Here is a 17569-nt window from a genome sequence, read left to right as displayed (position 1 = left end):
ACTTGTGTTCAACAACCAAAACCAAAGTTGCCCCTGTCTGCTAAATGCAGTCTAAAAGAAAGGTAGTTAGCTCCAAAAGCACAGGAGACTATACAAATATAAGGATTGTTCTTTTCTTGAGAAGGACGAGTTGATGAAGCATCTGACTCCTTAACCAGCTCCACCACCATGAATATTGGTCACTAGTCCCTGAGATTCTCATGTCACTTTATTAAAGCCCACCAACAAAGTTCATTGAAATAAAGACTTTTAAATGATCCACTTTTAACAATCTCTTGTTGCCACTTTCAAAATAAAGGGGGTGAAACAAACAAGAAGGCTTTGGGCTTTTCCAGCAAAGGTTGAAGGACGTGGCAGTGTAATAAAAATCATTAACAGATTTTTGTGACTACTCACTATGTTCTATATACGATGTGGGTACAAGATACTCTTGATCTCATTTGTATTTTATACATTAAACCCTACCCATAGCATGATATGTGTGACCCGAAAAGCTTAATTTATAAAATATGAGGTCATGATATTACAGGGTTGATAGAATTTCTCAGGTGAGGCTGTGCTTACAGGAGATTCTGGAAGTTTGGAGGAGCCATTTTGGGGGTGGGCGCACCGAATGATGACATTTGCATCTTCTGACTTAAATTATCAGTGGGAGTGTTTCTGGATCCTGTGGTTGCCAGAATGGTGATGGTAATGTAAAAAATCTTATGGTTGGTTGTCGCATGTTCTGTGGCCAAGGTCCAGGGATGGGGGTAGAACAGCAGGAAGGATGGAGAACACACCTTGTAGCCCAACTTCCAGAACTACAGCTCCATATTGCCAGTTGCTCTCTTCCCTCTAGGAAGTGAAAGTGAGCTGACCTTCATTCAGCTGATAGCTTAATTTGCCTTTTCATGGGGTTAAATAGGCAAAACAGCAAGGAATATCACCAGCGTACAGAGGGAGAGAGTGAGCTTCAGCAACAATAGACCATAGAAAGCAATGTACTCAATCTCAAGCATGCCCCAGAGTCTATCCCATGACTGTCTTTTGGTAACACTCATGACTCATGTCTCACAATCTATGTTGAGTTTAGAAAATCATTGGGGTGGGAGCACTGGGAGAGACATTTCACCTCCCCACAAATGTGTTCTTCCAAGTGTTTCAAGACCCATCTTAAGTGAAAAATAAAAAAAATGTAAAACTTTTTTGACATTCAAAATGACAACTAGAAAGATCGTTGATGCTAATATATTTCTGAAGTCAAAATTACAGAAAGAATCCCTGTATCCCAAACACCATGTGAGAGAGAAGAACTTATTTTGGAATAATAAATGGATAATTCTTTAAATGGGGAACTACTTATTATTTTCTCCCATCATAGAAACAATATCGTTGTAAATTACTTGAGGGGCATCCATGGCCCAGATAAAATCCAAGTGATTGTAAGGAGGAATCTTCTTGTGGTAAATGAGGTTGGGGAGTTTGGAAAGCAGAAGGTCAACGTCTTGAGGGTCGGCCAACAAGTCATTGCCTCCGTTCCACACTGCAATTGGCACATGCATGTCCGTCAAGTTGTAGTAGGGAGGTGTGGGCTAAAACACAAGAGAGAAAGAACCCTAGTGTTTATAGGTAGCTGCACTTTAAAGCCCAATACTTATTCCTTGGCTAGAGGATATTGCATTGGTTGATGACTTTTTCTACTGAGGTGTAATTAACACATAACATTGTATCAATTTCAGGTGTACAACATAATGATTTAATTGATGCATATATTGTGAAATAATCACCCCAGTATGTCTAGTTAATGTCCATCACCACACATAGTTACAAATTTTTTTCTTGTGATGAGAACTTTTAAGATCCACTTTCTCCGTAACTTCCAAATATACAATACAGCATTGTTAATTATAATCACCATGCTGTACATGACATCCTTGGGACTTATTTATTGTATAAACTGGAAGTTTGTGCCTTTTGACCGTCTTCATCCATTTCACCCTCCCTGTACCCCCCACACCTCTGGCAGCCAGCCATCTGTTCTCTGTATCTATGAACTCAGCTGTTGTTTTTGTTTTCAGATTCTACATATAAGTGAGATCATACAGTATGTGTCTTTCTCTGTCTGACTTACTTCACTTAGCATAATGCCCTCAAGTTTGATCCATGTTGTTGCACATGGCATGATGGAGTTTTAGAAGGAGATTCTTACCAGTGATTGCTCAGAGAAAGTCACCTTTATCCACACAATGAAGTGGATGCGATATGTTTTAGGTCAGTACTTCTCAAACTTGAAAGGGCCTGTGAATCACTTGGGGATCTTGTTAAAATGAAGATTCGGTACATCTGGGGGAAGAGCCGGGATTCTGCATTCCCAGGTGAATGCTGATCCTCTTGGCTCTGGACCATGCCTTGAATAGCAAGTCTTTAGATAACAATTCTTGGCAAATTAAAAACTTAGATTTCTACCCAAGCTCAAGAAAGTGGATTTGATTGGATTCTAACTGTAATAGACTGTTTCTACCCAGCCCCTCTAAAGTATGATCTCGAAATATCTTGAGTTATTTATTTTGGCTTTGTATTGATTCACCAGTATGGTCAGTTGGTAGGTCAGTTAGTTCATTGAAGGGGTTGCATTTATTTAATACTTACCTGATTTTACTAAATATTGGTTAAAATTCTGATAAAAGCTATCATCAGTCTCATTTGCAATTTCTAGAAGATCACCATTTACACATAGATTTTAAAGAGGTTTATAAAGCAGGACAAGGGAATAAGTAAATCATCACCAATTTTACCACTATCCACAGAGAACTTTGTTAGCTTTTTAGATCATATTCTCAAGATTACTAAACTGATATACTACATTTTTCTATATTCTCACTTTATATAATAGCCAACTTGTGTCATAACAAAATATTTCATCATATATAATTTTCCATAGTATTTTAACACTTTATTATAGTGGAGAAAGGGGTGTGGAGAATATCCATAATAATAAGCCCACTTACCTTTATTCATACTCCATTGTTCAAAGAGTTTTCTAAATGCTAGCTTCTGGCTCTTAAATTAGTGTCAGTGCTCAGTTAGTTGAAGACCATCTGTGCTGTTTTATGGCTTGGCTAGAGGGAGGGTGGGCTTGGGATTTGTTATTTTGGGTCCTTTAAGATGAAAGCCTCTGATGACAGAGCCCAGTAGAAAGGTAGATGCAAAGAATGACTGTGTTTTGGGGGTTTGAGGAGGCAATGGTTGGGGGGAAAAGTTTTCAACAATGTTTGATCTGATGGTACCTCTTTAAAGACATCAAAAATGTCACAAAAAGGGGGGTCATCTTCTCTACACATAAGATATTGTGGTGAAGAGATAGAAATCCCTTGTAAACATCAAGTCGTGGAAGCAGATGAAAATCAGTAGGGCTGCTCAGCCAATACTTGGGCGGAAAATTTGGGGTGGGATAAGAAGGAAGGGAAGAAAATTATAAAAACTGCAGAGTAGCTCTCCATTCAAATGTAGCCAGTGATGGTCTGAGGGTGTACCCTGAGCTGAGGGCTTGCAGACATTGCCTCATTCCGAGTCTGGGTGGCGAGATGAAGCAATTCCTGACTCAACGCCTAGGGGGCCTCAGAGAGGATGGACTCCAAAGCAGCAGCAAGTGCAAGGGGTGGCCAGTATGTCTGCCTCTCCAACAAGGCCTCTGTCTGCTGAGGAGTATCTCCAGCCTTGACCTGCGAGCACGCCATCCTAACATCTTACCTCTGGGAATATGGTGGGATCACTTCTCTGGCTGTTCACAAAGGAGGGGCTATTGTTGAAGAAGACCAGAGATTCCAGCTTTATCTCATGAACAGTTCGAATTATTGGCTTGTTGTATCAGCAAATTGCACTTCCCAAAGGAGAGGACCGTATGCTGGGCGGCTGGGATACAGGGCAGAGCTGTGTAAGGGGGTGAGGGGTGATGTGTTCTAGGAGGTTCTCGCACGCGGCGGTGCAGTACCCTGAGTGCAGCCGATGGAGCAGAGTGCACAGAGGGAGAATGGAGACGGGGTGATGTCTGGCATGATGAAGGGATTCCAAGGAAATTATTGTCTACTTTCTAATTTCCTTAAGGATGAGTCTGGGCACCAACATTCCTTTGGAAAATATATGCATGATTATCATAATTTTACCTTTAACCTTTTATATCTTTGTCTTTCAAAATGTGAACAATTTCAACTTGGAGAAGCTTACCTGATGATAGTGCAGCATGTTCTGAGCTGGGCTGCCCCAGTCAAAAGCTTGGAACTTCCCAGACTTAACAGCCTAATGTAGAGAAATGAAGAACACAAGGAAATAAAAACTCTCTTTGCTATGTGAAAAACAAAATTCAGACACTTCCAGTTAGTTTATTTTCAATTTAAACAATATTTGAAGCACTATTTCTCCTTCCAAAAACCAAGACCATCCAGGACCAGATATTTATACAAGTTTAAATGTGGCTTTGCTTGAAATACTTTTTTCTCACATGCCACGTCATCAAAAATCATTTGTTTGCTCCCCGAAGTGACTGTTTTCATGGGATTTTATTTTTATTTTTTTTTAGAGAGAGAGAATGCATGCACACGAGAGGGGTGGGGGAGGGGTAGAGGGAGAGGAAGAGAAAGAGAATCTTAAGCAGGTTCCATGTTCAGCACAGAGCCTGATGCAGGGCTTGAGCTCATGACCCCAAGATTATGACCTGAGCCAAAATCAAGAGTCAGAAGCTCAACTGACTCAGCCACCCAGGAGCCCCTCATAGGATTTTCATTCACATGGACTGATAGTTATTTTCAGTGATCCTGGTAAAGTGCCAGGGGTTCAGGTACACAAAAGAAGTTTTAACAACATTTGAGAAATGATACCTGGGCCCAGTGGAGGACGTCCTGAACCGATGTTCCCGCTGGATTATGTGATAGATACACATCCAAGCGACTCTAGAAAGCAAAGGCACACACAGATGTATATTTGGTTTCTTAAAAACAGCTAAGATTTAAGTTTTTCTGATCCAGGTCAAGTGCCTAAGGGCAGCATTTACCAAAGGAGATGAGCAACACAGTTGTATGCTGCTTTAGATCTTGCAAACCGTAATTGCATGAGCCAGTTTGTTTGATTTGTAGCCCCTCAATGAGGAGAACTCATCATCCCTTTTATCAAAATGGGAATCGGGGCTCAGAGAAGTTTAGAGAAATGTCCAATGTCATGCAGCTCATATCAGGGTGGAGCCAGAGACTTTAATCTAGATCTCTAAATTCTCAGCTTTCATTCTTCTCTACCCAGTGCCAGAGTGCTGTAGATGTAATGTCCACACACAAGCCTTTTGCTTTGCAGACCTATATATGCATATATAAGGAGACATATGTATGTGCACATTGTATATATGATAGTCAGTATACACGTATAGGATATTTACAATTGTTGTGCTATCCTGCTATCCTATCAGTGTCCTAATCCACCATGATCAGACCCCAGACAACAAACTGAAATCCGTGTCTCAGCTTGCATAGACTAGTTCATAGTGGGTCTTAGTGCCACTCTGTGGAGGACCATGGCTAAGGGCAAACAAATTGACCATTATCATAGAAGAATGAAATCTTTCTCTACATAATGTTCATGCAGAAGGATGAAATCTCTAATTTCCTTTGCTCCTCATCTCTATTTTACTATGGTTTTTCTCAGAAGGCTCTTATGAATGGAATGCAGTAACTTGTTCTGCCTTTTCTTAGTGTGACAAGGGTAGATGGCTCCATCATACTCCACATATAAAATGGCAGCCATTCCCAGATCCATGGAGAGGGACTCGCTTGCAAGACAGAAGGATGAGACTTTTATTTACCATCCAAAATAGAAACGAAGGAAAATTCCCTTTGTTCATATATATTTTAAAATATCCACAGATTCTGATCAGCATTGAGAAAAAGGACTGGATATCCTTGATTTCCATGACAGCAGGAACATATCTGTGTTTTCACCTTTGTGTTCCCAGTAGCGACAACACTTAGTAGTGCCCCAATAAATATTGTTTAATGAGTAGGTACCTGAAGGTAGAATTATACCTTCTTGTCAATGAACTTGGTTTTCTTAGGTGTTCAAGGATATATAACTAAACCGACAATTCTGAGGGAGGATAATTGTCAGTATACAATAGTATTAGTAGCAAAACCTATGCTATTCTTATGAGCCATATGCTTTGAACTATATCCTCCATACTTTACACATATTAGTTCATTTAATCTCCACAATAATACATTTTGTGGACAAGGAAACCAAGATAGATGAGTGTAACTCAGCTCCAAAGATAGGATTTGAATTTTGGCTCTTACCCTGAATCCATGCTCTTCACTACTTTTGTTCCTGCACTTTGTCATACACGTTTTAAAACCCAAACCCAATTCAAAGCAAGTGAAATAGCCAGATAAAGGATATGGACAAAAGCTAACATAAATCATTGCTCTGAAATAAATTTTATAAAATTTATGGGAATGACTATCAGCATTAAGGACATTTATTCAATGCTTAGACATCGGTAGAGGAGCCTGCCAAAATATATGGTTCAATGAGTCCCCTCACAGAATTGAAATGTTACACCAATTACTTAGGTGGTCAGAAGTGAGTAGTGCTCACTATCTACTACTTTTTCTACCTGCTGTTTACTTTAGGGGGCACTTGGGTGACAGAGGGAGCTAGAGGGAATGAAACTGGGAGCAATGATGTGACTTCCCTTGGGCTTATCTACATAGCATGGACACAATTCTGAAGCTACTCCTAGTTTTTTTGTTTTGTTTTTGTTTTAAGTAGACTCCACACCCAGCGTGGAGCCCAACATGGGGCTTGAACTCATGACCCTCAGATCAAGACCTGAGCCGAGATCAAGAGTTGGATGCTTAACCAAGTGAGCCACCCAGGAGCCCACTACTCCTAGTTTTTTTTTTTTTAGAATATCATGTCTAAGTGATGGTAGGACAAGTCATCAAAATTTGCTCAAAATATTCAGAATAGAAATGTCAATGCAGGGGCACCTGGGTGGCTCAGTCGTTAAGCGTCTGCCTTCGGCTCAGGTCATGATCCCAGGGTCCTAGGATCGAGCCCCTCATCGGACTCCCTGTTCAGCAGGGAGCCAGCTTTTCCCTCACCCTCTCCCCCTGTTTGTGTTCCCTCTCTCGCTGTGTCTCTCTGTCAAATAAATAAACAAAATTTTATAAAAAAAAAAAAAAAAAGGAATGTCAATGCATACAAACCACGTTCAAGTTCTTAGTGTCAAATCCACAAATGATGAATAAGGCATTGCTGCAGATGAGATCCACTGTCTCACGGGAACACACCTCAGTAGCAAGAAATTGTTCAAAAAACTGGTGTGGGAAGAATATTTTGTCACCAAAGATAAGCTGAAAAATAAAAGCATCGGTAGAGGATTGTAAAAATTAAGCAACCGAGAAGACATTAATTTGTCTAGTTTACTGGTACAGGTGTGAATTGGCTGATGAGATTTTCATATTTCTTTATGTTGTTTCAGGAATTTCATATACTTTTTCTCATTTAATTCCCACAATAAAGTTGGGGAATGGACAGGGCAGATGACCAACATTGAATATTTACTGTTCCGTTGAGAAACGTAGTGGCTGCCGAGAAGAAGTACAAGACACAAAGAGTTACAGTCTAGTTGGGTTAAAAAGTGTTATGAAATAAAATCATAAAACAACGTGGCAGGATGTCATAACTAAGTGTCAAGATGTGTGATTTCAGCAATAAAACGTGAAAAGATCAGGAGCCGAAATGGTGACTCAGCCATATTTTCAGCAAAGCCTTTGGAAGGATTTGCCTCAACTCTTCTTGAGGAAAAGACATTTGGTTATCCCCATATTATACATGAGGAAACAGGAGGCTAAGAAATAGTTGGGATCTTGTGCTAACTAGATCTGACTATAAAGTTAATAAATTCTATAAAGCTAGCATCCTGACCCAAACCTCAAGCCTCTGACTTAAGGTCTAACACTTATTATTATTATTTTTAAACCAACTATCTACACTGCCTATCAGAAAATCTGAGCATAAGTAGGAAAGAAACACCTGCATTAATGCAGCCAGTCATGATACTCAAAGTCATCCCAAATTTTCACATTTTGAACAAAAGCTTTACAAATATAGTTTGTAGATAAAGTCTCAGGCTTTCAACATACAGGTTAGTTCAGAGTGAAAAGAAATGAATAGCACAAAACCACAGAAGGAAATAGCATCATTACGTTCTAGGGCCTGCAGTAAAACTGTTTTCCTGAAGGAAGTTGTGTCGGTGTCTGGGTGCATTGGTTTCGGTAGGTGATTAAGTGTTGGAAAAACAAAGATCATTAATTCCCTCTGGTGTGTGCCTACTTATACAAGACACTTAATATTTATGGCTTATTGCAATCCACACTCCTGCACTCTGGAACCCCATTTAAAGGGGAAGCTCTTAGGAAAAGTTTTGGAAAGCCAAGGGCATTTGATGAAGGGTCTCAAGGTGCTTGCCTCAAGGAGCATTCTTTCTCCTTTTCCCTCTCCTTCGCTTTTTTTTCTACCCTTCCCCTTTCTGGTTTTCTTGGCGCAGGTGATTTAGGCTTCTTCTTTGACTGGTTTTGTTTTTATTTCTCCTTCCCTGAATCATGGTTTTCATACAGCTATGAAGGAAACGAAACGTCTGTGAAGGGGACCAACACTCCCGGTATTGCTAACCCATATAAAGTAACTGAGAATGCAGAAATAAAGGGGGATCTCAGCGGCTTTAATGGGGATTCAACCATGGTCAGTGCTAGTCAAGAACTAAAACACGCATGTGCACATTTCCATTCTTGGCCAGAAACATGGTTGTCCGCGCGGTGTTTCTCTTCTCTTTCCATCAGTCTGAGACCAAGGATAATTTGATATCTTAGATTCAGTTAAAGACAATCACATACCTTGAAGAGGAATGAAGGAACAAGCGCGAGTTTGTTTAGCAGGCTTTTGGTGTACTTCACAGTGGCAACTGGAGCTAATGCATAGAAGGTTTTGATTCTTTTAGCCAGCTTGGGATTGGTAGAAAAAGCGATGAAACCTGAAACAGAATGACAAGGAACCAGTGAAGAAGGTGTGTGTGTGTGTGTGTGTGTGTGTGTTTTACAAGTGGACATTATTTTGGATTTACTCAGTGCCGTTTACTAAGAGAGAGAAAATGACCACCTCTGCTTGTTCAGAGCGATCAAATCTTAGTATATTTGTTTTATTTTCATAGATTCTCTCTAGGAATATGCATGAGGCTAGAACTTGTAAAAAGTTAAAATAAATTCTTTCATCTGACTTTAGAAAACAGGCCAACTTACGATTCACATGGGGTGATAAAGAGTTATTTATACTACATATAGGTTTTGATGAGTTCAAATTCATGTCATCACAATGAGATAATTAGCATTTAATATGAGTAGGGTATGTAAGTGAGAAGATTGAAAAAGTTTTAAATCTGACCAAACAAGATTTGAATCCTGGCTATGTGGTTTACTAGTTTTGTGACCTTGGACAAATCACTTAAGCACTATGAGCTTCATTTTCCTCATCTGAAATATGGGGCTAATAATAATGAGTGCTTCAGTAGGTTTTTTTAGGAACCAAGTGAAGCGAGTTATAGAAGGCATTTACCAGGACACTAGGCACATTGTAAATGCTGGACAAGTGACTAGACACAATAATTCAAACATCTCCGCATGGTAAATATACTCAAATCTTGACTGTAATTAATTGGTCTTATGAATGGTAGCATATTGGTACCATTCATTGGTACCAATTGGTAGATTGGGATGTGATCAAAGAGTTTTTAAGCTAAACTCTATACAATCAAACTACATAGGATAATCTCTCCCCACGGTTTATAATGACATATTGATTAGACACAAGAATGACCTGAAAAAAATAAAAAAGACTTTCAAATGTAAACACCTACCTCACCTACCTCAGCCTAATTCTGCTTAAGGAAGAATGGTGCTCTTGGTTGCCTAATTCTGCAGATTACAGCAAGCCTATCACCCAGAGAAAGCAAGAATCACACTTGAAGACTTGGCTTGGATGTCCCCTCACTGTCAGGACAGGTGACTTCCCCGAATACGTTTGCTTGCTCAGAATAAACAATCCTATTTGAGACACAATCCTAACAAGGATATTTATCTGACTTTCCAGTACACAGAAGATTAAAAGATGCAAATTCAAAGCAGAAACACCTCCCAGAAATCTATGAGTGTGGCGACAGCAATGACAAGGTATCCATTAGTGACAAAGAAGAATAGAATGTTCAAAATTCAAATGGCTCCAAAGAGTGGTAGTTTGGTGTCATTTAGTGTCAGTTCTACTCATCTCAATAAATCCTAGGAAATTGTTGCATTGCATCTCAAGGCAATAATTTTATAACCTTAGATCATTGAGGAAAGGTTAAACTCTGTTCAATGGGTGCTCTTTAAAAATGCAGCAGTGTGTCATAAGTTAAGGCAGACTTCCCTCCAAAATAATGAAATTTTTGTATGGTTTTGGAAACTGAAGGAGTCAATTTTAGTAATCTAGAACATCTCCCCCTTTTTTTTTTTTTTTTTTTTTTTTTTTTTTTTTTTTTTTTTAAAGATTTTTTATTTATTTATTTGGCAGAGAGAGAGGAAATACAAGCAAGGAGAGCAGCAGAGGGAGAAGCAGGCTTCCCGCAGAGCAGGGAGCCCGATGCGGGGCTCGATCCCAGGACCCTGGGATCATGACCTGAGCTGAAGGCAGACGCTTAACGACTGAGCCACCCAGGCGCCACCATCTCCCCCTTTTTAACAAAGGATTTTGAGGGGTGCCTGAGTGGCTCAGTTGGTTGAGTGTCCGACTCTTGATTTTGGCTCAGGTCATGGATCTCAGGGTCGTGAGATCGAGCCCCAAGTCAGGCTCCTTGCTCAGTGGGAAGTCTGCTTGGGATTCTCCCTCTCCCTCTGCCTGTCTCCCTGTGCACATGCGCGCATGCTCTCTCTCTCTAAAATAAATAAATAAATAAATCTTAAAAAAAAAAAAGGATTTGAGTCGATTGCTGACCACATGTGATTGATGCTGTGCTGCACTGTCCAGATTCTTCTTCATGTCTAAGACATTTATTCAACCCTAGAGGCAGGGAGTTTGTGACTCCTTTCTAATTTTGCTTTTGCTCAAGAGAATCCAAGGTTCTCAAAGGATTCAAGGGAATCCCTTCCCAGGGCAGTCTGCATTGAATGGCTGGTCAGCAAGTGGGTCACCTAGTCCCACTCAAAGACTCTGAAGAGCCATCTCATACAGAGCTGGCAGAGACCTTTTTGAGACCGTGTCACGTCCCAGCTTCTCTCTCTGCCTAGTCCTGCTTTTCTGCCCTTTACCCTAGCAGTGTTTATTTATAAAACACCCTGAATACTAATCCTCATTTCCTTGGGAACATGACCTATGATGTAATGACAAAGGACACTGGGAAGCTCTTTGTCACTGACATTTTTCTCTAAAATTTTATAGGTGAGTGGTGCCTGGGTGGCTCAGTTAGTTAAGCGTCTGCCTTCAGCTCAGGTCATGATACCAGGGTCCTGGGATCGAGCCCCATGTGAGGCTCCCTGCTCAGCAGGGAGTCTGCTTCTCCCTCTGCCCACTCATGCTCGCTTGCTCTCAAATAAAAAAATAAACTCTTTAAAATTCTATAGGTGAGATCCATGTGCCCGCCACCAAGTTCATCTACTTCCCTGCATAGATGTCTATATATGGATGCTCTGATTGCTTAGCTTCATGGCAGGGACTCAGGTTATCAGCTGAGAGTAGGGACTATCATAAAAACACATCGTTATTCCTCCCCTGTGACCCCATCTTCCCCTTCTGCTTCCACCCTTTTCCTTCCATTTATAGCTTTCTCTCATGCGCTCTTGAACTCACTGGATTATGCTTTCATCCCAACCACTCCTCTGAGGTTGCTGTTAGGAAGGTTCCCTACACCTGTCCGGCTGCCAAATCCAATGGTCCCTTCTTAGACTTCAGTTCACATGATTCATCAGTAGCCTCTTCCACAGTTGACCACCTTCTCCTTCTTAAAACATGTCCTCCCCTTGACTTCCAGAACACCAGGGACTCCTGGCTCCTCATAGCACTGTCACCATGACTCCTCAGCTCCTTTGTCTGGTTCCTCCTCATCGTCTAAATTAAGAGCAGCCCAGGGCTTAGTCCTCGGGTTCCTCCTCTTTCCTGTCTGAACTCACTCCATTGGTTATTGCATCCTGTCTCACATACATTTTGTGTTTTCAGTCCAGTCCTCTCCCCTGAACTCCAGATTTGTATCATTACTCAACTGCCTGGCCTTCCACTTAGATCTCCAACAGGTATCTGACAGCCAACAGCAAGAAAACAGAGCCCCTGTGCCCCTGGACCATATCAGCCCTCCTCACAGCCATCCCCCTCGTGGGTTGGGCATCTCCATTGCTCTAGGCACTCAGGCCACAAATCTTGTGTCATCCCTGACTCCTCTCTTTCCCCATACCCTGTATCCAATGTGGAGGCAAGTCCTGTAGGTTCCACCTCCAGAACACATCTAGAACCTAACCGTGCACCACAGCTACCTACCCGCATCCAGGTCACAATCATGCCTCGCATGGGTTCCTCTAAGAGTCCTCTTCCTAGTTCCTCTACCCAGTTCTTTCTCCCCATCGGCAACTGGGGGAATCCTGTTAACAGGACCGTGTAACTTCTAATCCTGTTGAGAATCCTGAGGTCGGATCCTGGTACTCCTGTCTTCAAAACTCTACTCTGGTTTCCCTTTTTACTCAGAGTAAAAGCTGAAATCCCCGTAACAGCCAAAAAGCCCTGAATAGTCCTCCTTCCTTAGACTGTGCCCCCATCTCATCTCTTGCTTTCTGCCTGATTCAGCCATACAATGAATTGCCTCATCACCTTTCCTTGAACCGGCTGCAACCTCAGACCGTTTGCACTTGCCATTCCCTCTTCCCAGAACATCAGTCTTTCAGGTGTACACATGGCTCACCCCCACCGCCCACCTCCTTCATGCCTTTACTCAGAGAGCTGGTGGTATTCTCTATATGAACTCGCTGTGTCCCCTCCAATGCTCCTTAATAGCCTTTCCTGATTTATTTGCTTCCCATAGCCTTACCATTATCTAACCTACTCTATATTTTACTTTTTAATCCTTGTCACTTTCTCTGCCTCCCCACTAGAGTATCTGTAGCACAAGGATGGAAATTTTCATCTCCTTTATTTATTGCTATATTCTTAGGACACATTGCAGGTGCTCCATAAATGTGGTTGAATATATGGAAGACATTCAGTCCAGAGGCCAGGAGGTGCAGTATCTCAAACCATGGGTTTGGGAGTCAGATTGCCTGAGCTGGTATCTGAGCTACCCTATTTGCCCTACCTGTGTTACTTTGCACAAATTATCTACCCTCATGTTTTGTTTCCCCATATATACAATAGGAATAGTAATTGTCCCTATATCACTGGATTGTTGTAGCCATTCCTTTATATGATGAATGGAAAGCAATTAGCAAGATGACCAACATGCCTGGGTCTATACAAACAAAACCACCTGCTTCAGCTGCTTTTACCTACCAATGGTGGTACCCTGGGAATGGCCAACATAGTGTAGCTTATCCTGTCCAGTTTTCTTTAAAATGAAGTCAATCGTGGCTGGAAGGTCATATTTAGCCATCTCATCAAAGCTGCAAGAAAAACAAAGACAAAATAAAACTGAATACATTTCCTTGCCATAATTTCTAAAAGTCAAGCATATTTATAGCTAAACCTCTCTTTGAGAAAGAGAAAACTGGATTCTCTAAGCATTGCTTCTTATAGACCATTAGTTAGTGTCATGTGCTTTTGAGGGGGGTGGCTTCTTATCAAGAGCTGACATCATTTCTGAAGCAGAACATTACAGCTGCAACTTAATCCAAACAAGAGAGCATCTGTAGGTGGGGATTCTTTCTATCCTTAAAAATGAATGTCAGACTTAATCATCATTTGTACGCAGTGTTCTGGCGCCAATTGAGATGAGTCATATCGCCCTCTCTTTTACTCCCCAGAGATCAGCCAGAATAATCTTTTGAAAATGAAAACGGGATTCTGCCACTGCCTTGTTGGAAACTGTTCAGTGGCTTCTCTTTGTGTGAAGGGTGAGCTCTGAGGCCCTCAGCATTGCCCGCGGAGCCCGCCTGACCTATCTCTCTTTCTCACCATTCCAGAGACATGGGCTTCCTTTCAGGCCTTGGAACACTCAGAGCCCTTCTGTGCCTCAGCAGCATCACCGAAATCTCTTCTGTTCCCCCTTCCATCAGCACTTTCCAGGAATGGGGCACAAGAGGGCCAGAGATAGGAAACCTTTGAAAAGCTTTCCACGGTGTCCAAATTTCACGCCCCCTCCCCCACCTCACTTTCGATGGTGACTCGGGTTCTTGAATCCCCAACTGAGTTTGGACATCCTCCCAAATCTCCACGGATGTTCCTTCTGGAATCTGCTGAAGGCAGCAAATTTCCATGCTTCGGTCATTTCGCTCATTCCATTTGGAAAAGCATACTCAGGAAATCGGGCTAATCATGCGTACTGAGATCATAGAAAATGTGAAGGAAAAGCTACCCTTGGACTGAGGTGTATGGAAGAATCCAAGAAGGTATTAGAATAAAAATGACTTGCTTTTTTCCTACTGAGAGTGTAATATATTAAAATGGGACTGGACTGGAATATGCACGCATGAATACCCATGCTTTTTAGACTCAATGTTTATTTTTCATTGTCCATCTTTCCTTGTCCCCTTTCTTTACCTGAAAGCCCAGAATTCAACTGAGTCTGGGGAAAAGTATAGGTTTCTCCTGGCCCAGGTGTTTCCCCTGCTGTTGCCCAGCCACACGTCATAACCTGCGTCTGCCAGAATGAAGGCCAGGCTGTTGTTGGGCAGGTTGGAGATCCAGTTTGTGGCTGATGCGAGCAAACCGTGCTGCAAAAATGCAACAGGTCTCTGGCCTGAGGGAGAAAATCGTATCCAAGCTTTATACACTCATTCCTCATTCTCAGATAAACATGAAGACGGAAATAGGCTTTCAGACGAGTAGAATTAAATACGTTTGCTTGATTGAGTTGAATATTTGAATATATTATCTTAATCATGGTGGTGGTTTCTCAAGTGACACAATGTATCAGATTGTGCATTTTAAACATGTGCAGTTTATTGTAGGCCAATTATACCTCAGAAAGCTATTGAGAAACTGATATTCTAAGGAAGTTCAGCGTGATGTTAATTTAAGTGGATTGTGAGTGGTAAAGTGATAGGTGATGTTGCTTAATTTTATTCTTTTTGTACTTCACAATTTTCCTGTGATGAAAACAAGATAAATTTTTATTTAAGTGACCTTTATCTGTTTAGGAAATGAGCCTCGGATCGCCTCCCCATCCTCCTTACTGTAACACACATCCTGGCTAACGCTTCCTGGTCCTCCAGGACTCAGTTTAGTTATTATTTCTATAGCAAGTTTTCCTTGACCTCCACTAGCTGAGTTAGGCACCTTTACCAGAACTTCCAGTTCAATATCCTCTGGAGAGTTCTAGCCTTGCACTTATCACATATTATTATATTATAACCATCTGTTCATGCATCTCATTGACTTGATGGTAATCTCTTTGAAGACTGGAGATAAGGTTCTGTCATTGCTGCATTTCCAGAATGAGCAAGACTCATTAAGTCCTTAGGGAGAAATGAAAGGAGGAAGGGAGGGAGGAAAGAAACAAGGATGGAATGAAGGGAAGAAAAGAGAGAAGGAAAGAGGAAGGGAGACAGGATTATACCTATATTCTCTGAATTTTTCTTCCCATAAGGAATTCTGTTGATCCCAAGTATATAACCGTCTTCAGTCACGACATCATACTCTTCACTTGGGTATCCCCAATAGGTGATCATCTGACTCTGATGAGGAAAAACAAAGCTTTTAGTTTTAGTTGAGTTTTTAAATGCGTCTGGTAAGTAGATGCTGTTATTCTTTTTTTTTTTTTAAGATTTTTATTTATTTATTTGTTAGAGAGAGAGAGCACAAGCAGGGGGAGCAGCAGAGGGAGAGGGAGAAGCAGGCTCCTCACTGAGCAAGGAGCCCGATGTGGGACTCGATCCCAGGACCCCAGGATCACGACCTGAGCCAAAGGCAGACGCTTAGTGACTGAACCACCCAGGCGTCCCGCTGTTAGTTATTCTTGATCGGTCATGTAAAAGCTTCAACTCACCATGATTCTAAGTCATGGCAGTTGCTCTTGGTTCTATAGGTTCCCCATCCCCAACCCTGGTAACTTACAATATTCATAGTCACTTCAGGGCTTATAGGATGTAATTTTCCAAAGTAACCATGTGAAGTTCCAAGTGTGGATATCAAACTTGTCACTGTTAATAGCAACCACATTTTTGTCTTGCCTGAAAAAGAAGAGTAACCAGTGCCATGGTTAGCCCATTATACTTTCATAATACTTGTATTTTGTGCTAATTTTACCTTCATGCAAAGTGGAGAAAGGCTTAGGTTTGATTATATTCTGTTGGGCAATAAACTGGGACATGTGGATGTCAGCATAAGTATCTTAATGCTTCGCATGTTTTCACTCTACTTGATTCCACAAATACGTCTATAACCACAAATGTGTCTAAAACCATCTATATGTACGAGGATGTTCACTACAGCATTGTTTATACTAGGAAAGATTGGGAATGACTTAAGTGCCTATAAGCAGAGAACATAATCTTATAAATTATTGTGTAAACCATACAACAGAATGTCATGCATATTGCTTAAAAAAAAAGTGAGATGCAAATCAAAACTGCAATGAAATATCACCTCACACCTGTATGTGGTTATTATCAAAGACAAGAAATAACAAGCGCAACAAGTGTTGGCAAGGATGTGGAGAAAACGGAACACTTGGGCACTCACTGTTGGTAGGAATGTAAGTTGGTGCAAAAACAGTATGGAGGTTCCTCAGAAAAATTATAAATAGAACTATCATATAATTCGACAATTCCACTTCTGAATATTTAGCCAAAGAAAACAAAAACCACTAACTCAGAAAGATATCTGCACCCCCATGTTCACTGCAGCATTATTTACGATAGCCAAGACATGGAAGAAATATAAGTGTCCATTGATAGATAAATCGATCAAGAAAATATCACACACACACACACACACACACACTGAAATACTATTCAGCCTTTAAAAAGAAGGAAATCTTGCCATAGAGGACAACATGGATGGACCTCGAGGGCATCATGCTAAGTGAAATAAGTCAGAGAAAGACAAATACTGTATGATCTCATTTATGTGTGGCATCTAAAACAAATAAACAAACAAAAACACCAAAACAAAAAGCAAAACAACTGAACTCCTGGATACAGAGAACAGATGGGTGGTTACCAGAGGCAGGGAGGTGGAGGAGGAATGAAATGGGAGAAGCAGATTAAAAAGTACAAACTCCCAGCTATAAAATAAATAAATCAGGGGGATATAATGTACAGCAAAGAGACTATAGGTGATGATAATATTGTATTGTATTTTTTAAAGTTGCTAAGAGAGT

The 17569-nt window shown here is 41.0% G+C and overlaps 1 protein-coding gene across 3 annotated transcripts; it reads right to left on the bottom strand.

Moving 5' to 3' along the window:
- Window positions 1-1238: 1238 nt before the first annotated feature.
- On the bottom strand, window positions 1239-16407 carry LIPF (lipase F, gastric type). 3 transcript variants are annotated; one of them, XM_045876194.2, is made up of 9 exons: window positions 16303-16407; window positions 15806-15923; window positions 14788-14986; window positions 13582-13691; window positions 8919-9055; window positions 7230-7376; window positions 4857-4928; window positions 4207-4278; window positions 1239-1574 (listed from the first exon to the last, which is right to left on the bottom strand). In XM_045876194.2, the coding sequence occupies exons 1-9, from the start codon at window positions 16405-16407 to the stop codon at window positions 1338-1340; spliced, it is 1197 nt and encodes a 398-aa protein (XP_045732150.1). In that variant the 3' UTR covers window positions 1239-1337. The 3 variants fall into 3 exon arrangements, with proteins under 3 accessions (XP_045732150.1, XP_045732151.1, XP_045732149.1); XM_045876195.2 differs by having other exon boundaries at window positions 14788-14887; XM_045876193.2 differs by lacking the exon at window positions 7230-7376 and having other exon boundaries at window positions 16303-16311.
- Between the last annotated feature and the right edge of the window lie 1162 nt (window positions 16408-17569).

This window comes from Mirounga angustirostris, unplaced genomic scaffold (genome assembly GCF_029215605.1).
Source record: "Mirounga angustirostris isolate CCGP_5_RB_7025 unplaced genomic scaffold, mMirAng1.0.hap1 SCAF_6, whole genome shotgun sequence".
Lineage (NCBI taxonomy): Eukaryota > Metazoa > Chordata > Mammalia > Carnivora > Phocidae > Mirounga > Mirounga angustirostris.
Note: the sequence above shows the minus strand (reverse complement) of the source record. Positions and strands in the feature narration are given on the sequence as shown.

Bases quoted from the DNA above. Each gene is read 5' to 3' on its own strand.
- LIPF (XM_045876194.2), bottom strand. From the start codon at position 16,407: ATGTGGTTGCTATTAACAGTGACAAGTTTGATATCCACACTTGGAACT. The intron at 14,987-15,805 runs GTATAATCCTGT...TTTCTCCCTCAG, and splicing joins GAAAAATTCAGAGAATATAG to GCCAGAGACCTGTTGCATTT. The intron at 4,279-4,856 runs GTATCATTTCTC...TCTCTACATTAG, and splicing joins ACGTCCTCCACTGGGCCCAG to GCTGTTAAGTCTGGGAAGTT.